The sequence below is a fragment of the Hakea prostrata genome, chromosome 4, assembly GCF_041222555.1.
Source record: "Hakea prostrata isolate BN-2017 chromosome 4, UWA_Hpros_2, whole genome shotgun sequence".
NCBI lineage: Eukaryota > Viridiplantae > Streptophyta > Magnoliopsida > Proteales > Proteaceae > Hakea > Hakea prostrata.
Window position 1 is genome coordinate 18515912 of NC_142603.1, and position 24685 is coordinate 18540596.

Genomic DNA, 24685 nt, shown 5'->3' on the forward strand with positions numbered 1-24685 from the left:
TCATAACCCCGATACTTCTGTGGCTCTGCCACAGAACATCTCCTACATGGTACCTAATGGTCATCCCTACCCCCCACCCCTCCTCATGTGTGAGCAGATAGGACATCATTTAAGGCAACTAATGTGGAATAAAAAATCCTCTCACCAAGCAATAAATCTGAATCTAAAACAAAAAGGTGATTTAGGACATAAATGAATAAAAGGTGGCAGCAATCATACAGCAACTAACGCACCGCCTTGCGTGATTTCTCTTTAAACTGAATCATTCTGTTCAGCCAACCAATTGGTGTGACAGAACTCAGTAGCCACATCAGCTCTGCATGAGCATGGACATGAGACTGCACAAAGACAGAAGCCTACAAGTGGAAGATAAAGTAAGAGTCATCCCAGCAGTAAATGATAAGGAGAGTAAATATAACAAGAGGAAATTACAAGAAACTTCCCACAGACCTTGGTGGTGTCAACACCACAAGCCATGTAAATAGCTGCCGTACTTTTTGTTGCTGTAGCTAGCTTCTTTACATCATATTCTAGAGTTATCTGAGGATGCCAACAACTCAAATCATTAAAATACTTAATACCATAACAAACCAAGCAAAAATGTGCAATAGAAAAAGTTATGAAGTTCAATCACCAAACTTCATTTCTTCCCTTTTAATCAACTCAGAGAAGATTATCTTAGATGGACTGGATAAGTATTTCAGTCTCCTGGGCAGCAAGCCTTTCCCAGTTTTACGTTGAAAAAATTCATTTGGCTTGTTCCCTCTCATGCTGTGGGCGTTTTGTAAGAAGGGGCTGCTGCATCCCCAACAGCTTTGTTTTTTTTGGATGAATAAATAATCTATTAAAGAGACAAAACAATACAAAAGCACAAGCTAGAGTCAACTAGCGGTGGAGATTTGGGAGTTGATCCCCCAGGAGACAACAATAAGCCTGTTCCTTGGGGAATCAAAAACCGAGGGGAGGGGAGAGGAAGAAATCCTAGCTGAAACATCAAAATAAATAGCATTCCAAATGGCATCAATAGAGCGGGATTTGGAGTTCCAGCGCCTGAGATTACGCTCCCACCATAGATGGTGGACTGTAGCACCAAAGACGAGCTTGCCAATACGATCACAAATAGAGGTACCTGCGAAATTGCTCAGAATCCAAGACCAGTCTCTGGTAAACCCAAATGAGCGACGAGAACGGGGCCAAATATAACTCAGGGCTTTCCTCCACAGGGCACTAGATAAAGGGCAAGTAAAGAACAGATGCTCAGTGTCCTCAATACCATTCCAACAAAGGATACACTTTGGGTTCACAGAGATGTGGCGGGAAATAAGGAAAGACTGAGTTGGTAGGGCTAGGTTTAAGGCTCTCCAAAGAGTTAGAGAATGTCTAGGAATGTGGCCTTTAAACCATACCAGGGGAGGCCATGGGGGGGCAGGGGAGGGTGAGCGAAGGAGGTTCCAGGCCGAAGCTGAGGTAAATGATTTGGTAGTGGGGGACCAAATGATAGTATCATGAAGGAGGGGGTAAATAGGGGGAGGGAACTCCAAACTTGCGTGAGACTATGATGCGGGGAAGCAACCCAAGAACCATTGGAGATAAACTCCGAAACCAAGGTGGATTTGGGAATTCGGGTTTCATAGACTGTGCGGGGGGGAAGATCGAGAGGAGAACACCCATCGGATGCCATGGATCTTGCCAGAAAGAGGTGGAGCAGCCAGAGGAGATGTGGGTGGTGATGGCGGAAAGAGCCCGAGGACGAAGAAGGAGGAGCTTCCTCCAAGTCCAAGAAGGATAGGAGGGGCTAGAGACAGTCCAGAAAGAGTTGGATTTGAGAAGGTATGAGTGAACCCAATTAACCCAAATAGAATTATCCTTGGTGATGATTTTCCAAATGAGTTTAAGTAAAGCAGCAGCATTAACATCTTGAATCCTACGAATTCCTAGGCCCCCTTTAGATTTGGGCCGACAAACCTTGGACCAGCTTATGGGGCGAAGGAAGCGAGATGAATCCTGGCCCTTCCAGAGGAAAGCACAGAAGAGAGATTCCATAGCAGATGAGATGGCTTTAGGGATCGGGAAAATGCCGCACCAGTAAAGGTAAGAAGATTGGAGCACAGATCGGATGAGCTCAACCCTACTAGCAAAGGAGAGAAGCCGGCTTTTCAAAAGTTGGAGACTTTTGCGGATGTTATCCAACATAGGGGAGCAGTGATGACGAGTAAGCCTACCCGGGATGAGAGGGAGACCAAGGTAGATAACAGGGAAGGAACCTGGCTTGAACCCAGAGATATTCAGGAGGGTCGAACGAAGGGGCTCAGAGACTCCTGACAGAAAGAGAGAAGATTTATCAATGTTAACTTTAAGGCCAGATAAAGACTCAAAGAAGGAGAGAGTAGAGGCGATAGTGGAGATGGATGTGGGGTCAGCTTTAGAGAAAATCATGAGATCATCGGCGAAAGCAAGATGAGTCAAATTGATGGCTTTACACTTAGGAATGGGAGAAATCAGGAGTTGATCAGTCTTGGCTTGAACGGGATAGAACCTCCAAAGCCAGGGAGAAGAGAAAGGGAGAGAGGGGACAGCCTTGGCGGATACCAACACTAGAGGGAAAAAATCCCGCCGGCAAGCCATTAGTAATGATAGAAAAGAATGGGGTGGAAATGCAAACCTCGATCCAGTGGATAAAAGAAGGGGGGAATCTCATGGCTAACAGAACATCACTAATAAAATCCCAGCGAATAGAGTCAAAAGCTTTGTGGAGATCAACTTTGAGGAGAGCTGCAGGGGAGTGGGATGCTCTGTCAAACCCCCTAACAATCTCAGCACAAAGAAGGATATTGTCCGCGATGCTACGACCGGAAATGAAAGCGGACTGGTTTGAGCTAACCAGGTTAGGCATAATCTTTTTGAGCCGATTCACTAGGATTTTAGAGATGAACTTGTATAAGAGATTATAGAGGGAGATGGGGCGAAAATCAGAAAGGGAGGAGGCACCTGCCTTTTTGGGGATGAGACAAAGAAAAGTTTGGTTGACAAAAGAGAGCTGAGAGGGATTGAGGAAGAAACTGCGGATAGCCATAATAAGATCATCCTCAATGATGTTCCAAGCACTAGAGTAAAACCCCATACTAAAACCATCGGGGCCAGGGGCACGATTTGGTTTGTGGGAACGAATAGCCAAAAGAATTTCATCATGGGATGGAATGGAGAAGAGAGAGGGGAGATCTTGATGGCTAACAAATTTGTTAATCAAACCAGGGGGCGAGGGGGGACGCGAAGGGAGGGAAGAGCGAGGGGAAGAAAGGAGATTGGAGAAAAAGGAGACTACCTCAGCTTTGATCTCCGGAGGGTCAAAGCTTTACTGCCCTTCTTTGTCTTCCTATGTTTTTTACTATGATCCATCCCAGCATCCCACCCAACCCCCAACTCCAAACTGGAAAAACATGGGGAGGGGGTTGAATCGGCTTTTAAGATAAATTTCTCAAGTGAAGCAAGACAATGGCTACTCCTCATATTCGAAATAATCTTTGTCCTCTTTTCAGGAAATGATTAGCATCTTCAACAGGTACGCTAATCATGATACTGGAAACTGGAAAGGAAAATGCAAAATTAACAGTTGTACCTATTCTGGGGGGGAATCTATAATTAAACTTGTGATATCATATAGGATATTTGCAACTTTCAATGGGTTGCAATAAGTTAAACAAATCAGCACAGACTGCATGTTGAAATCAAGAAGAAGCTCCTCTCCTTGAATCTTGATCATGACACAGCCTATAAAAGGAATCAAGATATTACGACAAAATACAAAGGCAGCACAATATTGACTGCCGACTGGTGTTTTTAAATACAAAAGCTATTCCACCAACCTAAAAGGTGTGTTGTAAGCCTCTTAATAAATAAGATGAATATTTATATAGCATAGTGATTTCTATAGAAAAATCCATGAGATGTTACTTAATTTAAAGGTAAAGTATGATAATTGTGTTCTTCTATCAAATAAATTTTTGATTAACCAAAACAAAGTTTCAGAATTGTAGAAAGAACATTATTAAGTCTAGAAGCATATGGCCTCAGGCAGTTCATCATGTGAAGCATGTGGCTCAGTTTATCACATCTTCAACATGGACGTAGGGGTAAAAGAGAAAGGCAGAGAGAAGAAGAAGAAGAAGAAGAAGATAAGTGAAGTCACTCAAACATGAGCATTGGCCAAACACCTAACAATCAAATGATAGCGGCACTTTTTGAACTCATCTACACGGTTTGAAGAAGGTGATTATGGCTACCGAATTGATCACATGTTCCTATACGTGGACCACTAATTGGATTGACAAAGGATATCCCCTTTAGGGCTCATCATTCTTAGCACCTTTCTCAAAGAAACCTCCTAATGAAAGAAGAGAAAACAGCAAGTGTGACATTTTCAATGCATAATCGATGGTTCTAGGTTCACCACATGCCACTTTGAGGTTCCATATTAGTGTCAGGGGCTATCAAAATTAGAAAGTAATGATCCCCTAGCTCAGAGAATAAATAGATTGCCACTTTAGACTATATGGTTTGATCTCAAGCTGTCTGCTTCCATAACAGATCTCAAAAAACGGGTCATTCAGGTTGCCACCAACGTATATTAAGTGGGTCAATCTTTGAAATGGGTTATAGAATTCAAGGCACACACATAACACATATACACTGAATCAACCCCCCCCCCCCCAAACGAAAAAAAACCCTCCCTTTCTCTATGAGTCAAAGCCACTTCAACACTGCTTATCTTCCACAAAGTGGGGACAAGGCGGAGCGCATTACAACCCTCCCCACACACCACAGTGGTGGGAGCCTCACCCACTTGATACATCCTTTCATAGCGTCACACTGCAAGCAAAGCATCCTTTAACTTTGAGATATCAAAACTAAATGTGAATATCTAACAACTGGTTATGAACTACAACATGAAATCAGAAAAGCCCAAAGCCATGAAACCTAAAGAATAACATTTACAAGGGACATCAAGGAATTTATTGAAGCATTACATTGAGGAAAAATGACAGATGTAGATAGGAAAATTTGTGGATGGAAGCATTAAGGGCATCCTTGGGTGCTTATGGAAGGAATGGAGCAATGAGCCGCTCCCAGACATAATGGAAATGATTGATAAAATCAAATGCAGGATTTGCTCACTAAGGCCTTGCTTGACTATTTATTCAAGAAAATCCCAGCATATCAACCATTTACGGAATTGCTCCCACCTCTGATTTTGAAGGAAGAAAAGGAAAGATGGGAGGAGGTGTCTGTCGGGGTGGGGAGTCAAAGAAAGATAGCCAAACACCTCCCCCAAACACAAAGGAATGATATAGATGTACATCCTAAAGGGATCTTCAACCCCTTGCACACTGGGGAGTAATTAGGCTTTGGTATGGAACGCTAGGAGTATTCTCAGACCTATTTGGTGAAGTAGATTCTACACAAGCTAAGCTAACAATTTCAAGTGAAGAAATTAACTTTTGATAAAAGGGCAGTTTCAAGCCATTGTAGAAACACAATTCAAAAGATTAGTACTGGATCAGCTGCGGTGGTTCTCTAAAAATGCCGATTCTGACGGATCCAATCAAATAATTTTAGGGTTTTTCTGACGATTACTTCCAATTTTTTGGGAAGACGGTCGACTCTTCCTAATTTAAATCAGCATTAGCGGCTACTAATTCCAGATCTGACTGATTTCTCAAACTGAGTGAATACGAATTCAGCAAACAACTTTAAGCAGATGACAAAGGGGTGAGGGGGAGTCATTGTGCGAAAATCATTTAGAAATGCAGGTATGACCAAGTTATTGTCTACAACTGGATCCCTGCTCGTTCTTCTCCCCCTTCCCCTACTACCAATCTGATTCTTCTCAAGTTTCCCCTTCTTCCCTCTATCTTCTTTATTCTGTCCCCCATTAATTGCTGACAGGTCAAATACAGGACAGCAGAATAGTATTAGAAGACTCAAAATACAACTGGTAGAGGACAACTGAACAAGTATGGTTCGAAATTAGATCCACTATTTACTGTTACAGCAAGGCTTGGGGTATGTACTAGAAATTTGGAGCCCCCCACCCTTGAAGCTGATAGAATAAGAATCCTGTGAGAGATTGAGGCCTCTTGCTGTTCCAACACTAACAATAGAAAGGATATGAAAGAGGAAATAAAATAAAGGAAACAAACAGAAACAAGCAAAACATTAGCAACGGTAGATAGATATTAGTGGGTAAGTACCTCAGCAGAAAAGAGGAGGACGAAGATTGTTGTGACTGACCAGTCATCATCACGCCACAGTAGCATCACAACAGCAACTCACAAAGAATTTAAAAAATAAAAATGAAAAAATATTTCACTTCACTCCCTCAACCCCACCCCACAACCTCCCTCTCCAACTAGCAGTTCTTTGATTGGCAATATCATTGATACAACAAATTGTCTATGCTGTAATGCAGCACGTCAATACAACCAAAACTTCTAACAAAATTATAGTGCCAAAAAACTCAAAAATGGAAGTGAAACATACTAGGAAAAAACACAAACTTAGAAATTACCACATAACTCCCACATAGTCTACCCACCCAAATCAAATTAAAGATTGCATCTATCTAAACTACCAGCCCCCTTTGGACCTAATACCAGGTTGGAACAGGGGTATCTCGGCTCAGGTCACCCCAAAGAGGGCAGATCCAGCCTAGCAAGGCTAAGGCAACTACATCACCTGAACTAGGAAAACAAGTCAAGTAGAATTTTAGGGTTTTGAAACAGAAACTGAAATAAGAGAATAAGAACACAAACTAAAACAAGAATATAGTAGAATCACCTGTAACAAGTCAGCAACTAAAACTGTATTGCAGACAAACAGGTTGGGGGATCCGAAACTGAAATTTTAGAAGAAGAGTAGAACCATAGAGACAAAGTATTAAGACTTCTGACTTGAAGTTACTTGGACGGCAGGGAAAAATTCAAATGAACAAACAACAGATAGGGTAATAGGATAATGGGGCCAGATTCAGAAATCCATCTAACCTTAGAGTTTCGGAATCCAAAATAAGAACTGTGAAGCTATTCGCCTTAAAGTTTAATTGGAATACACAACGTAATCCACAGTAATGAGTATTAAGACAATATTCAGCATATTGAATATCTTTATTTCATAAATTTGTGCACCTGAAAAGCAGGCCACACACACCCAAAGTCTCAAACTATGACTCCTAAGATGACTAGAAATAGCCTAAACCAACAACTAACTGAAGTATGGAATTAGTTATTTAATTAACCAATGAATGACTTGAAACAGATCCTACTCTAACAAGGACTCCAACTTGAACAAATTAAGCCCTACCCTCATTTAGGCCCAACATACATGTAACCCAGCCCAACGTTTAATTTTATTAAATAAATGCACTTATGTGATTATATACATCATTTGCTTTTCAGGATTCCATTCCTTTGTGAGAAGTGATGGGAGCTCAGGGTTTTGTATTGTTTTCGGAGTTCTGATCCGGAATGATCTTCTCTATAGGATTCCCTGCAATGTGTTGTATTGTTATGTATACCAATATGCTTCTGATCTCCGTGAATTCCTGGTTTTTGGTCAATAACTTCCTCTCAAATAACAGATGTCAATAGCAAAACTGGAGCCCAATGGTATCACTAACACTTAAAAGAATTTACCCAGCAGAAAACTAAAAGGTAACAAGGAAAAATGAAAAGAAACTTTACGCATACCGCATGTAAGTCCACAATAAAGAAGAATGTTTCATATGTATCCTGCAATAACAAAGTAAAACAGTAAATTACAATGTCGGAAGAAAAACTTCTAAAACAAATTTCTTAAGAAAAATAACTAAAAAAACTTACACATTCTAGTGTCTCCTAGAAATACAAACATGTTTCAACATACAAGGGGCAAATTAAAACTATTCAATGAAAAAATTCAACACTAGGGAAAATAAATTGGATAAAAGTTAGTTAACAGCCAGTAGGTGTTGATGGTTGAATTTACATTACGATCACTGGGCTTCTTTATTTATAGTTAAAGAGGACAAGACAAAATTTAAATACTGCCCCTCCCCCCTTCTCATATCTTGATTCCAACAATGGATCAAGAGAGGAAACCTTATCCTTGCAGGCTACATAACTCAACAAAAATTATGAAGAGCAGATTAACTGAAATGTTACTCATTTATGAAAATTTATATATAATTACAATTGTTTCGACTTTTGACAGGAATGCTTTACATTACAATTGCAGAAGTTGAAGGTCCTTGCAAGTGAGAGTAAGGGGGAGGGAAAAAAACTTTTTTAAAAAACTGAGGTTAACATCAAATAACAGAAAATTAGAGCTATCTTATAAGAAATATTACATCGAAGATATTCAAGAAGAGACCAGTCAACAATGAAAAGAATATGAGAAGTCAAACAACCTGAAGTAAAATCCAGTTTTTAATGGCACCAAGATAATTGCCAAGGTGTATAGATCCTGTAGGTTGGACTCCTGATACAACTCTTTTCCTGTCAATTTAAGAATGAATGGAAAGAAAAACATTTAAGAAGATATAGCATTTTACATATCATTCGACTCCTGCTTGTGATATCATCTCTGTTAAGCTTCTGTACAACAATGTTACAACTTACAACACAAAACAGCAGTTTAAAATAACCTTACGCAAGGTAAAATTTCGAATAACAAAAATAGCTAGAAGATCTTTAAAAAGCACTACATTTGCAAAACAGGATTTTCACTGTCACCCTTAATTAAAGTTTGTATCAACAGTTGAAAAATAAATAAATAAAACGAAAAGAAAAGAAAAGCAGATTCTAGATGAACATCTCTGCACTAAAAACAAATCGGAAACCTGATTGTATACATTGCATAGAATTTACGAAGAATAGTCGGAAGAAAACTCCTTCCCTGTTTTAGTGAACAAAGAGGGGATTGAAATTCGAAATTGACGGCTTCGGTGAAGATCCCACAAACGGAAAAAATTATCGTTTCAGCGTATTAGCGGGAAATTGAGATATGATGAAATATGGAGTGAAGCTAACAGATGAGGAGAAATAAAATCACTAAAATTCTGGATTGAAAATAGAAAGAATAAGGGAAAATTCAAGAAAGTAAGAGAGCTGACTTCACAGATTTCGAAACTGTCTCCGAAGAGCCGGATTGAGAGACCGGAGAAGTGCAGTAGCATCGAGAAGTATCAATGTATCCACTTGGCAGACGACAGTGATTCATTCGTCCCCATCTTTTCAGGAAGCTCCTCTGAAATCGACCATTTGACCTGCAGACGGGGGAAAGAGAAAGACAAACAATGAGAAAAGAGCAGAAATAAAGACAGGCGACGAGTGAGCAAGAGAGAAAAGGAAGGTGCTGCACATTGAAGCAAGAAAACGATGTGAAGCAATGGAGGCGCTCATGACATGGGAGAGAACAGAGCTACCCATCCTCAATGTTGTACAGATAATTGGCAAAGGAAAATGGCGAACTACACTTTATCCGAACGTGAGCGGGAGAACCTGTGCGGGAGTATGGATTTCGTCTTACCTTGTTATACGCTCCCTCGATGAGCAGTGGCGTGGCCGGTGGCTGATGGCTGATGGCTCCGTGCTGTTGCGAAATTACGAATATACCACTTGAACGTGTGAAACCCTTTCTTTTTTTTTTCTTTTTTTTTCTGTTTTTGTTGTTGTTGGATATAAACGTCATTTTCATACATTAGGGATGGAGATGTTATATATACCATTAATAAGAATTGTACCCGTAATATCTCCGCAAAGAGATGTTGGTCTTACCAATTGAATAACCCTACATTGACATGAGATCCTTTCACTTATAGACATTGGCCATATCCTATAGACCCATTTCTACCAAGCTAGACCAAACCATGTGGATTATTCTTAATTGAATATTTTTGTGTGTCAAATTTTATTATTAAGAGTCAGTACTTTGCAGCTAAGCAAGGTCACCCATAGAATTTACAAATTTATTGTTGGACGAGGAAAAAAAATGGGTGTTACAATTTTATGGAGTTCCTCTCCACCAACTGAGGTAGAAAAACAAGGCATCACCCAGCTTATTATGAAAAAACTTGTTCCTTAACACCAAATGACAGACATAGATACCTACGAACAGGTTCTATTTAGCCAGGTAAGTGAAGACCGACCAAGTTCAAAACAGCTTGACCAAGTCCTGGTTGGATTGTTGACGAACCAAGACTTGTAAACTTACACGTTAAGCAAAATATCCCAGTAGGGTCCAACTAACTCCCTAAATCTTCGGAGAGACCCATAGTCGAATAAGGAATACCTAGACCTTATGATCAAGTTACTAATGACTTTGACAAGTTAAGACACCAGTATTAAGCACAGAATCCTATTTAGGCTCAACAACCTCAACATAAGCAACACTCATGGTGGATAAGATTCCTATGAGAAGTACAGAACACCAAACTCTATCATGGCACAGCCCAAGTAACCTTTTCCGAATACTATATAAGCTTACATTCTAGTCCTTATCAAGTATGCAATTCTTGAGTTATTCCCATTAGCATCGAGATCTGCAACTAGCTTTCTTCATCTAGAGTTGTGTACTTCACTAACTTGATCGTCAGAGGTGTTATTCAACCAACCCGGTCGAGCATGTTTTTGCAGGTTAGTTCACTTGCACTATCAAGCAGAATTTTGGAGCAACAATACCATCATGTCAGTTTGCCATTATACAATTCTAATGCCTTGAGGATTTCGTTGTAAAAGCTACAATTGCCCAAACAATTAAAGGTCAAACCATAGAAACTAATTCCCCTTCACCGACCCAATATATTCAGATCCAAAGATAAGTTTTGGTTGAAACCAAAGAGAAACAGGGTGGGGGGCGGGGGGGATCAAGGGTACCTTTACTGGAGAAATTAAACATTAAAAGTTGCAGTTATTATCTTCTAAACTAGAAACAAGAAGATGAGATGTTGCAATGGTTTCTGAGAAGGATGAAAAAATATTATCTTCAAGTATAAATAAATAACAGACAACTGCAATGAAAGACATGTACACGAATTATATTTTGATGGCTCAATACCAAGGGCTTTGATCTTCTCCTCCTGAGCAATAGATAATGTGTTGTCTCCTCTTCAAGTTATTCCTGAAGACTTATTGCGGAGGGGGAAAAAATAGATTAAAGGCATTAGAGATCTTGTTCCGAACTTTGGGAAAGGAAAGGAAACAGCTTTTCAGTATCCTTCTTCCCTTCCTTCAGACCAAAACCACTTCAATCATCTTTAGTAGCAAGAAGCCTGTTTTGGTAGCTACAAATAACATCAATTCAACGGTAGCCAGACATGTGGACGACAAATTCATCAGTCACATTCACATGAATAAGAACCACAACGTCTTGGAAGTGGGAACAGCCATATGATGACTCCATGTGGTCTCTGCAATAACTTCACTGTTAGAATAAGATTGTTATTTCTTGACGATTGAATCTTTGAGACCACCTTTCTGCAATTCACTTGAGGGTTTCTTGGCAATAATTTCACTATCAAAGTAAGATTATACCATTCCTTGATGCTTAAAACTTTGTGACCACCTTTCTGTAATTCTACTCAAAGGGGGTCTCTGCAATAACTTCACTGTTAGATTAAGATTATATCATTCTTTGACGATTGAAACTGTGTGACCACATTTATGCAATTCTACTTAAGGGGGGTTTTAGTTTTGACCCCACCACTCTTTTTCGGCACTGCATTTATCCCGCTGCTATTGCCTATGTGGACGTCTTCTTCTGGGTTTCAGGTCAACAACAATGACTGAGATGTTGTCTGAACTGTTTCTCTTGTAAGCAACATTTGTTAGATGATCTGCAACAAATTGTGCTGGTGGGGATGAATTCCCATCAGCCATTGTGGTTCTACGTTGCCGTATGAAAAGTTGACGAGCTAACTCTCCAACCTCATCATTAGTCATCACATCCCAAAGACCATCACTTGCCACTATCAAACAGTCATCTTCTTCACTTCTTGTTGTGAAAGTAACTTCAGGCACTGGGATGATCCATGGCCTCATATACCTGTCCCCTGGATCATAACCAAAACCCAGTTCGCCAATTAAGTAGAACAACTGCAGAAGCAAACTAAAAGACCACCAACTGTTGAAGGAGGTCGGGTTTTTTTGGAATCCAATGTTCAACAATCAGCTGAATTTTACAAAAGTGCTCCAAATAAGACTTGCACTACCATGCCATCAAGAAATGAAAGCCAAATAAGTAATAGAGAACACACAATCAAAATATTAAGACTGGGAAATACCTTAATGGTTATTCCATTACTTATAAGAGTATTCCAAGAGGTAAACTAGTATGACCCAGAACCAATTTAAAACCACAGTTACTTCAACTAACGGCAGAGAAAATAAAGGATTCCCTCAGCAAAAGGACCATTCAACATTATTAATTTAGACTTTTGACTGAAAACTGAACATCTGCAAAATATAACCCTATCACCAAGAGTTTAAAAAAAGTAGTGCATGGTTCTATGAAAGCTGAGCGACATCCATCAAAAAGGTCAGTTGTTTCTCTCTCCTGTCAGAAGTATTTCAAATTTATAGTATCTACCTGAGATTGAGTTTTATATGACACTGATGCCTCATTACAAAGAAGGGTGGGTTAAAACACCATTGTGAGAGCATTCACCTTTCCTCATCCTATTGTTCCTCTTTCTTCCCCCCCTCCCCTTCTGTCTTTCTTTTTTTCCCTCACTCTCACCTTTCAAATATTTGTATCAATGTTATACACAAACATATAGAAATAAACATACTGCTGCACAAACTAATTATATTTTACATTTGTCTTTGTTGGGCCTCACATCTAGACTGCTCCATAAATGGAGGTGACTCATTGTACAACTATCGGATGAATGACCAAACACAAAATGAGGGTTATAATGTTGAGGGGTATATTGTAGGGTAATAAAGGGACTGTTGGTTATATATATATAAGAAGTGACTGATGACTTGCACCCCAAGGTATCACTGATCTCAAGAATGCTACAGGTCAGTAAAGTAATTGAAAGATTCAGAAAGGAACCACAACTCAACAGAAGAATCAGCACTCTCATTCACAAAGCAAATTAAATTGCTCAATGCAAAGGAGCATGAGAGGGAGAAGGACCATCAATCACTCCAGGCGGAAATAAGAGTTAACATACTTGATGTCAAAATTATAAAAAAGATAGCAATGTTGGTAACTAAGTACATCCAAGGACAAATTTGGTTGACACAATTAAACATAGCAATGTTTAAGCAGTTTCAGAAAAGGATGTCCAAGGAAATGTTAAGGATTGAAGGAAAAGAAAAACCTATTGTTCGGGACATTGCAAGAACACCATAAACCCTTGCACCATTCCAGTTAATTACTCGTCCACGCCCTCCTTCAATCCTCACAAGTTCGTCTTCTCTGTCTGGCTATAACAACATCAACAAGCAGCAGCCTCATTGAGAATCGTTGACAAAATGGAAAATCACAAATGGAATGAAGGAAATGGAACTTCACATATGCATAATTTCTCCGATTTCAAAACTAGATAAAAACAGTTGAGATGCTTTACAATTGACATCCAGTTAGACAATATTATAATCCATGCGAATTAAGTGACAAATAATGGCTGATATTAAATCTTTGGCAATTTTTAGATCAATGAAACACAAAAAAAATGAAAGAAAGACAAAGAAGGAATAACCTTGTGATCCACAGTCAAAGGGATTGTTTGAGTCCCTCGACAAAGCAATGCCCTTGAGTCGCCACAGTTGGATGTAATAATCTGACACCCTGATACAGCCACCACAACAGTAGTTGAGCCAACCATTTTCGATGCTATTGTCACACTCTCATTGTCAGCCCTCTCAAACCCAGTAGAGAATGCGACTTCCCACCTCCTACGCCAACAACCACCACTGACTACCCTCCCCCATTCCTCTGCCACAACTTCATGTACCCGTTCAGCACAAAATTTAGCCACCTTCAAAATATGGGGAAATAAATATAATTTATTCCTGCAATTGGGTGAGTTCCAGTTCAGATTGGGTTTGGGCTATAACTAGGGCAAGGCTACAACGCCTAACTAATACAGAGCAGTCACAAAAATTTTTAAGCCGGATAATGGATGTATCCCATACTTAATTTAACACATCCCATGACTTAAACCTTGAAGAAGAGAAGCAAAAAGAGACAGCATTTGAAACAAGGACAGCTATGCTCTTTGTTCATTATTATGGCTATGTCAACAAGCGTGAAAAAAAATTAATGCCAACACAGTTGGACATATCTATCTACATTCATCATAAATTTTGAAAAACCAACATTGTCAAGGCCATGTGTACTTGGTAATCACAAATCAGAACCAAATGGTCCAGTGGTTTTGGCACGCACCAATCTAGAGTTGACAAAACCCATTAGCGTCCTCAGAACAAATCTAAAGGAGCCAAGGATCAGTACAAAGTCAAATAATCTAGGACTCATCCGATAAGGCCACGTTGGTCAATGAATCCAATGCAATGTAGCATACACTTGGAATGAGTTGAAGCTACGACCAGCAGGATAATGCTTAAAATAAAGGATGCCCTGGAAAATATTAAAGGAGATCCACCAGCGTGGATTTGACACCATTCACCATGTCAAATAGCTTCAAGACTGTCATATTCTAACAACATATCACTAAGGCCTGATCTGAGGGCCTTGCCAGAAGTTTTTCTCCTACTAAATCAGCCACGAAATCACAAGAGCAAGCAGTAATAATTGGGAGCACGTCCCTAGCAACCAACAAACACCTCCCAAGCCAACCCACCCACCCACCCACCCAAAAACCACACAAAAATAAATATAGAAAAACAAAAACAAAATCAGCCTAAGCCTTCTGGCGTCAGGATACGTGGGCCTACTTAGCGCTGTTCGTTTGGAAGAACCTCCACTTAGTTTATCAGAACGAGGATGCAATCAAGAGCTTCATGTTGGAATCTCACAATAGGATGGAAAGCTTGACATGCTCTCGGACGTTAACAAGACATTTTCTACTTTTCAAGTTGCGAAAGGCCCAAGAGGGACATGTATGTCCTAGGAGTGGGCGATGCGTAACGCCTTAAAATAACATCATTACGGCAAGAGAGCTACAGGTGTTCCAAATACCGCCGAAGAGCCTTAAAAGTTAAAACTATGATTGCTTCAGTTTCAGATTGCTTCTTTTTTAACTCCAATTCTTCTGTTTGAACTTCAAAACGTGTCCTTTCTTATCCAAATTGATTCATAATAAAATATCTCGTGGAAATTTCCAACTTCTAAAGTAAAAACCAAAGCACAACAACAGAAATTGACCAACACATGTTAATGTTACAGCAAGATGTCGAACGGTCAGATTGAAATCTACCGATTACATTCTACACATGATTCCAATCGGACGTCGACGAGTACTCCTCGCGATCACATCTTTGCCATGTTTGATAAATAAAATAGGGAAATGGAGGAAAAAGTTAATACCTGGGAGCTGCCGTGACCGTCATAAACACCGAAGAAATGGACGGGAGAAATATTATCGCCGGGATTTTGAGAACCAGGCGCCATACAATCACCGACATGATCACAAGAACTGGACACAAAGCTAGGGATTATGGCGACGGCGTCCTCCATCCCCGGCCATCGACCAATAATGGAAGTGAACCCCCACGTCACTCCTTCTGTTGTTATTTCCCACGCATCTCTGTCGCACCACCTCGCTTGCTACATCTCCAGTCGAGTGTGTAGATGACAATAGTTTCGGCAACATCACCACGATTTCAACCACGGAAACCAGAATCTCGCCGAAACTACCGTTGTTGCTGCTACCAGGAAATTCAGTAGAGCTAGCGGAGCTAGGGCTGTCTTCGCCTCTGTAAATAGAAGACACACCGGAGCCAATCGAAGTCAGTTCTGATTCCTTGTCTACTCTTTTTTATTTTTTATTTTCAATTAGAGTTGTGGTTTTGTAACGGTTCGTTGCGAACCGTGCGAACCAAACCGAGTTTGTTTACACTTAAAATTTGTTTTTCTACACATGGGTAAAATCTACAGTGAAGATTTAATCAAAAGCCAACTATCAGACCGCGATGCAGTAGAAGAAGAAGAAGAAAAATTGGGTGGGCAAGTGATGGGATGGTGCTAATGAAATTAAAGTAAAGAGAAGGAGACACGTGTGAGGAAGTAATGACACATCCGAATTCCTTTTCGCGAACGACATCTCAATGACTTAATTGAAGCCACGTGTATGGGCCCCGCTAATAAATTTGACAGATAATAGAAATCGAACCTTTTACGAATATGTCATATCATCATATGTGGGCTTTCGACTTCGTTCATCGTTGGAAGTCGTTGGACTTCATCGCAAGTTTGAATCTGCCACGTGTGATTTCAAGGTTGGCATTCATTTGTTTGGGACGACAATCCGTGGAGAGTTTACGGCTTACGCAAGATCCATACTTTTCAGTGGAGAGGTCATGAGTTCGACCCTTACAAACGACAAAGCTCGTCTTGAAGATGTAATCATATAAACTGGCCAAATGAACCTCAAATACCAAAAAAAAAAAAAGAGATTGGATACAATCAAAATTTATTGAGTGCCACATATACAGTATGAGGATGAATGGATGGTGGTGGTAGTAGTATTTTATAATCCAAAGAGATCATAGGTTCAATTTATTTGGGCTCGTTAAATGTAGAACATGGAACTTCAGTAAGTTTGGGAGTAAAATGCCACCAACCATGGAAAACTAGAATTGGGATTTTGAGTAGCCCAACTCCAACATTCCTTTTACCATATATTTATGAGGATGTTGTATTATCCCTTAAAAGTGATACTCAAATAGTACATGTATCCTAGTATTCACTTTTGTTTTGTAACCAAAATTGGCTTTACAACGACAGATGCACCACGCGAACAAGGTTTAAAGTATCATACGATACAATATGATACTAGTCGATACATATCCATATTTGACCCAACCGATACAATACATCTCGATACGTCTCTCCATTGAGTTATACTAAAATACAGTAGCCAGAGTGATACAATACTCGATACAGGACTATACATCTCTTAAAATCACTCGATCGATACGATAGACGATACCAATACTTTAAACCTTACACTCAAGCACAATCCAAATTCTAGGCTTCGGAAAAGAGTCAAATAGGCAACGGAGTCACAACCTAGTCTAGTTAAATGGAGTCGATAGCATGGATCTTAGTTCTCCATTTAATTCTAGTATTATTTTTTTTTGGTAACAATTTAATTCTAGTATCAGCTCTCTCGTATGAGCCTAGTTCTTTTGGTCCCCTCAATTAAAACGGCCCTTTTACGAAAAAAAAAATACTAAAACAAGTCACCCCTTTGAGTTGAGGCATTATTATCTACAAAGATCAAATATCATAGTATCTCAACTTGTATGTCTTTGATTAAATGTCCATAACTGAATTCAAAATAAATTTTGGGTGTTACCCACCGTTCTGGTGCAAGTTACCATGTTAGTATACATAATTTTAATTATGACCAAGTATTTTTATGTCCAAGACTTCTTTTTGTTAAAATGTCTTGTCCTAGCTCTATGAGGACACTATCATAGGCTTTTTCATAGATCTGATAAACACCAAATGAAGATTTTTTGTGTCCCCTCTGTATATCTTGTGATATGTCTCCTCAATAAGTTCATAACTTCTATTGATGATTTTCCAGCAGTGAACTCAAGTTGACTTTCTAAAGAAGTAGTCTCCTTTTTCAAATGGGTTTCAATAATCCTGAATGACTTCATTATATATCCCAAAAGTTTGTCTTGGTGGGGTTTAGAACCAATTTTCTAACGGCTAGTTTAGTTACATGAATCTAGAAATTTCAGATCTTTGATTCATAAATGAAAATTTTATACCCGATTAGTTGTGCAAATTTCTGGATTCATGAAATCTAGAGATTCACTTTTTTTACACAAAAACGTCAATCTGTAGATTTATAGGTATGAAGTGAAGTCCTCTACTATAAAAACGCTAAACATTTGTGGATTAAAAAAATCACCTTGAAAAAACTTTCCGAACCACAGATTCAGGTTAGCCAAACAATTAATTTATGAACCATGACTCCATAAATTTGAAATCTCCAGATTCAAGTAACCAAATAGGCCCTAGAAGGTGGCATGGGCGTCAATTCTTATATATATGACCAGATAATTTTTTTGCTATGGGCTATTATGAGGCAAGAAACAAGGTGGAAACAAAAACGACTAGCCCAAGAGATCATGGGAAAATTGCAACTAAATGGCAGAATCGCCTTAAAAAGCATGGACGAGTTTGGAGATCCTTGGAGTGTTTGAATCCTAAGCAATAAGAGAAGTCTATCTAAATCAGCTTGGCTGATCCTGATCAAACAGATCATCAAAGGATGTTCCAGATTTCACCCAATCTATGATGGACTTATGCTTAAGACAGGTATGAAGAAACGGCCCAAATGGATCTGCAGTGACTATTCAGGGATGTTCGAGACCAATTCTAGTCAGAATCCAAATCAGCATCAGCTAAGTCTGATTCTGGTTTTGAAACCCTAATACAGATCCTCAGAATTATACAAAATACAGAAATCACAGCTGAAGAAGATCCACACTGGAGTACTAGACTACTTTAGCAGACCTTCAGAAGATTAACCAAAGGCTGCAAAGAACACATTTGTAAGTCTATTGAAATACTTATTTTCTAAAAGAAAGTCATATAGACATATATCTTGGAGTCACAAAATAATACTTGCATCCAGAGATTCCGTTCGCCATATGGATATAGCAATTTCATGAGCATTTCCTTTTTTCTGATAAATAGAATCAAATCTTCAAGAAACTAATTCTCAATCCAAATTTTAACAACGGCCACCTTAACCAGATTGTTCCAAAAGGGGTGAATTAAAAAGAATTCAACAGAATTTCAGTTCACAAATACCTTTTAAGTAAAATATAAGCTCTGGTTTCCAATGTCTAACTAAGTCTATTAAAAATAATACATTACAGTGAGACAAATGGTTCTCAAAAGACTTAAACAAAGTACTCCTTATCTTCATATCATTCGTTAATTGATAGGTTTGTTCTCGGTTGGATTCAGTACCACAAAATTAAAATCTGAGTACTAATTACCCAGGAAGAGTTCATCCACCCCCCACCCAAAGTAAATTAAAGAAGAAAAAAGAATCTGCTAGAGATCTCCCACATGTACATGTATTCTGTTTATCTTCTTCTCTTCACATAAACATTATTTGTATGTCTAAAATATGAGAAATGAATAATGTAATAAGCATTGGAAAAACAAATGTATATGTAAAAGTAAAAAAAATATGGGGAAAAGAAAAGGGGAAAGAAAGTTAACCTATCTCCCATTCCTTACACTGCATGGATTATGTTAGCACTACTATTTTCTGGTTCATATCAGACTCGTTAACAGGTAATTTTGCATGAAAGGCTGATTGCCTTGATGAAGCCCCTAGCAATTTCTGGGAGAGTGGAGAAGGTTCTAAATGTCCTTTAGCAGCCTCTCCTAAGTTTAGTTTGGACATGCCCACCAATTGGTCAACATTTACCGGTTGCTTGGAATGAATGGGAGTTGGCTTTAAGACCTGATGCTGAGAAGTCTCACATTGATTCTCTTCTGTTATGGCTGCACTTGGTGGCCAGAATGGAAAAGGGACAGGAAAATAAGCAGGGAAGAACTCGGGAATCATTGGTGGGAAGTTACTTGACGTTACTGCAGTTTCTTGAGCTTCTGTATAGGTCTCGTTGGAAGTCCCCTCCATAGGTACACATTCTTGGCTGAGAGAAACGTCTGAAGGCAGTTTGAGGTCTACATTTTCCGTTTCAGTGACTTGAGAAGTTGGCTGTAGTAGATGCTCTTCTGTCATGACTGTTGACTCCATTGACTGAAAATTAAAGATTAAAAAGAAAAAGGGTAAAGATTAATAATTGGGAATTTCAGATACATGCTAACTGAATCAGAGCACAGAATACTACACATAGATGACCATAGCACCATTGTTACATCTTGAGGACCCCAGTTTATTTAGGAACTGGAATAGGTTTTAACTGTTATCTCAGTCTATTAGGTTGGAGATTTGGCGTTTCTGGTCATCTACCAGAGGACAAAGGTGAAACTTAAGCATGTAAGACATAAAGCAAGATATTGGACAAACCATATCTGGAGCCATGTCAAAGAGGCTGGAGCGTCTCTTTCTTCGGGATGAATTAGTCTGCCGTATGAAATACTTCTGGGCATGGCTGGCCACCTGGGTTGGAGTCCTTGACATGACAAAAGTACGTGCAATCCCACGCCAATCCCCTTTTCCCAGCTTCTGGAGACCCACTAGAAACAGCCGGTGTTCCTCTTCAGTCCATGGGATGCCTGATAAAGAAGCAGAAACCAAATCATTGTCATATAAGGTATTCTCAAACACAACAGTATTCTATATCTTTATTTTCACCAATTAATTCTCCGTTAACATAGATTCATCCTGCCAATAATGCACCATAAGGGGAAGAAGGATATGAAATTAGGATAAACTTAAGCACAAAGAGAAAAGGAGAGTGAAACCACATGACATCAAGAATCTTGAGTGAATTGGAAGAATTACAATTTCTATTTTAGTTTGGATTAATTAACATACATCTGAGGAGGCTACAACTTCATATCGAAGGAACATATCAAATAATCTAACACCCAAAGAAAAAAGAAGAAGGGAGATATAGCAGTTAACCACTTCTTCCTCATCTCATCCATCTCCAAGGAGGACAGTAATAGATATCATACCTTTACAAGTTTGAATTCCTCCAAACAGGAGAACATATATGCAAAATTAAGAACTAGATGGATAGACAAGAGCCTAACAACAAATTTTGAAAATAGGAATTAGAATCAAGAACTGCAGGTTTGAATTTCTTTGAACTCTACATTTAATTTTGACACCAAAAAGACATACCATAATTCACCTCCTGTACCTAACAAGCCCACTGGAAGTACATATCTAAAGTTGGAAGCATCCTCAAAGGAGCAATTGCAGTCATTGACAACTTGATAATAAAAAATAAATAAGTGCATAGATTAAACCTTGGCCAAGCTTTGTGCAGCCTTTCTTTATTGCACTACTTAATCACATGAATTCCTGAAATAAATGTATTTTAGAACTCAGAAAATAAGACATCCCATGCTTAGATGCTAGGGTAAGAAGAGTCTACAGTTATCCCCCCCCCCCCCCCAAAAGAAGAAAAAAAAGAAAGGAGAGTGGGACTTCCCCTTTTTCTTTTTGTTGGGGGTTTAAGTCAAAAGAGAAAATGGTGTACCTTTCAGTACACATGAATCTAAAGCAATAGTCAAAAGTCAAATATGGGTACCATTAAGAGGGAGAAGTGTTAAAGATAATTGCGGATTAAAAGCAAGAATTTACTGCAAGACATGTTGCAGCATGAGTGCTTCAATCAATAAGAAAGATCACCACCAATAAAGGGTCAAAGGAGGTAGCATTCCACTATCTATGTCTGCCTTTGTCTTCCATCTCCTAACACATTTTCTCAAATGGTAAGTGAATATGTTTGTGAACTAAAGATAATGAGAAAAAAAAAACTACCCAACAAAGATATGAACCACCTGTATTAATTATATTAACTCCTCTCCCTCCCTTAAAAAGGGTAAAATACAAAGTCATCCCCATTGTCCTGTATGGTATGAGTATTCTGGTTCTCTGTGTCACAGGCTCGCATTTAAGGAAAATTGAGATAACAAAAGCCGAGTAACATACACATTTGTTTCTGACAGACGTAGAATACAGAATTAGAAATGTTAGTCACAGTACTATGCACAGGCAGGGAACTTACTAAGGTGTCCTTCATAGTAGGTTTCCAGTTGCTTTCCACATATAACACTTTCTTGGGTTCCAAAAATATTCAGTTAGATTATCTAACAAGAAATAACACTGACAAGATGCATTTCGATTAACCAAATTTGCTAGAATGTTACCCACAGCCACCAAAAAGAAAAGCCTATTGATCAAGGACTCAGCTAGAAGGCTACAGAGCATAAGGATTAAGCAGCAAATATCCTTCAACATGGGCAGAATTTTTTGTCATGATGTTTTAGTTCCATACTTTTGTTGTGTTTGAGAAGGTGGGGTTGCCTTGTGCCTAAATTACCTTAGAAATTATAATTTTTAAACAAGGTGATACAACATCACATTGTATAAGACTTATTCATCGATATAGGATTATAATTACTATAAGCATTTAGGGGTGAAAAGGGAATTCTGGAGGGTGTGAAGCCAAAAAAAGAAGAGAAGCAAGCAAACAAATGATAAGTTATTGACAATAAATCCATATGGTACTTGGATTAAACCATAAAAAACAGTGACAATGATAGTAATTGAAAAGCAAAAAAAATAAGAAGTGGAACACAATTTGAAGGCATTAATTAAGGTGAATAAGTAAAAAGGAAAAATAACAATAATAGCAAACCAAAAAGTTAGCGCAAAAATCTGTTGGATTCAAATATCTAATCACCAAAATAAAATGGAAGTAGAATGTCATACCGGACGGAAAAAATGTAGAATTTGACAAAGCGCATACAATCTCATCGAAAATAGTTCTTACCAAAAGAAAATGGAAAATAGTGAAAGCGACACAATAAAACTAAACAAGGCATTGTTAGACTAACTAAATAAAAAATGAAAGCAGCATACTCACCAAGCGATCATAAGAAAAAACGACTGAGAGGAACGAAGAGTACAACTAGAGAATTATTAGAGTCAAACCTTAACCTTATTCAAGCAGAAGAACCTTCAAATCAGGACCCAATTGGGTGATTGAAGGAAAAGGGAATTCAAAATGCATATCAATCGTCAACAAAGTCAACATGAAAATCAATACAAACACAAAAACGAAGAACAAATTAAGGAACGAAATATGAAAGAAAGAAAAAATTACCCTTTTTCCTGTCCCCGCGGCAGTTGGAAGAACAAGAAGCATGAGCAGGATCATCAGACACATAACCTTCAGCGACAGGGACCGGATCAGGGAGGTGATCGGAAGAAGGAGAACCAGGATTGGGAGACGCAGCAGCAGAGGAAGATGAACAATAGTGAGAAGAGAGGTTTCCCATACTCGCACTCTTTCTTGATGGACCCATCAGTTAATCGAACACCAAACAACTTCACACCTCCCTTCGTTGGACAGGTGCGTGAATTGTGCCCGTTATGGCTGCAATGAGAGCACCGCCGAGCCATGGCGACTCGGAGGTGCAGACGGCTTCTTTACCAGAAAAAAATAAAATTATCTAACAGATTGACGAAGAAGAAGTTGCAGACAGAAAGGGATTAAAAGTCTTGAATGGATAAGATAGGTTTAAATGTGATGAGATTCGGGACTTAGAGGAAAGTAGAAAAGAGGGAATCAGGGAAGGAAGCTTTGTTGTGATCAGATTCGTGTGAGTTTCAGAAACCCGGAGAAGAAGGAATATAGGGAAGTGAAGCGAGATAAACGAAAGGATAGGATATAGGATCTCTCTAATAATAGGTTATAAGAGTTTTGTTGCATGAGATTTTATATTTTCATTTTATCCTTTCCGCGGAAAAGGGTTTTACTCGGTGGAAGACACGTTTTAATTACTAAGTAAGGCTTGGGTTTTAACTTATTTACGGCACTTAGTCAAAGGGAAGAGACCCATGACTCCACACCAACTTCTCCTTAAAAGAGAACAATGCAATGGAATCCTCCAATGTTTTTTTATTGAAAATTGCTTAGGTGCTATGCACTACTTGCAGTGAATGATCACCAAAATTTTGATCTCGACCATTTATTTTTAAAAAATATATTTTCATACTTTTTGAAAAATGGACCGTCAAGATCGAAATCTTGGTCGAGACCTATGAGTCCATACCAACTTCTCCTTAGAGAAAACAATGTGTTCCTTTGATTTTTTAAACCCCCATAGTAGGGGGTGGGATCTACATGAAACTTGTGGAGATTTTAATTTTTTACATTATTTATAGGTAGATCTCACCACTACTGTGTGGTGAGAAAGCATTAGGGGAACAGATTATTCTTCCTTAACTGGGAGGAGGTGATCTAGACTCGTTGCCCATGTATTGATAGAATAAAATGATTATGGTTCTTCTATCCTCAAAGGTAGAGGATATAACACTACTTTGTTCCTACTATCGTAATTTTATTTATTATTATTTTTTTAGGGATAAAGAGAGAATTTACCTTGTCAGTGTTCGACGGTGGATGCATTTCTTAAATGTAGAGTGGGAGAGGGTAGCCTTTGGATTGATATCTAGTCCATTTTCTTGTGGATGTGTGAGATGTGTCCTAACATCATGATATGGAGAAATTATGATCAGACCGGGTTCATACCTAGTTCGACCCTCGACCCCGGTCGAGACAGAGGGAACCGACTTGCTCCCGAGCGAACCGGATCCAGAAGATGGCTTGCTGAGGAAGAAAACTTATTCAGCTACAAGCACGCCCTAATCCTACTTATGGATTAGGTTAATTACCCTAATGATGGCAGACTCGAATTGACGGCTGCGGCTAATCATTACCGAAGGGATAATCAAAACATAACCTAAAGGTTATCTTTGGAGTCCTCTACTAGT

At 38.9% G+C, this 24685-nt stretch overlaps 1 protein-coding gene and 2 pseudogenes across 5 annotated transcripts in view; all 3 read right to left on the reverse strand.

Moving 5' to 3' along the window:
• Positions 1–9573, reverse strand: part of OVA4 (Nucleotidylyl transferase superfamily protein) — a 43235-nt gene extending 33662 nt beyond the window's left edge. For all 3 annotated transcript variants that reach the window (XR_016172912.1, XM_089152598.1, XM_089152599.1), the window contains exons 1-6: positions 9394–9573; positions 9146–9298; positions 8441–8528; positions 7743–7784; positions 451–540; positions 234–356 (exon numbers count right to left, since the gene is read on the reverse strand). Coding sequence is in view for 2 of the 3 variants with exons in the window: in XM_089152598.1 (XP_089008724.1) it covers positions 234–356; positions 451–540; positions 7743–7784; positions 8441–8528; positions 9146–9298; positions 9394–9461 (564 nt within the window). In the remaining variant the exon portion in view is untranslated. The remainder of the gene's footprint in view (positions 1–233; positions 357–450; positions 541–7742; positions 7785–8440; positions 8529–9145; positions 9299–9393) is intronic.
• Positions 9574–10516: 943 nt separating this feature from the next.
• LOC149018304 (protein phosphatase 2C 56-like) lies at positions 10517–18836 on the reverse strand (annotated as a pseudogene). The gene is made up of 5 exons (XR_016173137.1): positions 18811–18836; positions 15532–15977; positions 13742–14020; positions 13361–13466; positions 10517–12082 (listed from the first exon to the last, which is right to left on the reverse strand). The product of XR_016173137.1 is annotated as a protein phosphatase 2C 56-like (transcript).
• Positions 18160–23584, reverse strand: LOC149018305 (transcription factor MYBS3-like; annotated as a pseudogene). The gene is made up of 3 exons (XR_016172913.1): positions 23013–23584; positions 20237–20445; positions 18160–19966 (listed from the first exon to the last, which is right to left on the reverse strand). The product of XR_016172913.1 is annotated as a transcription factor MYBS3-like (transcript).
• Between the last annotated feature and the right edge of the window lie 1101 nt (positions 23585–24685).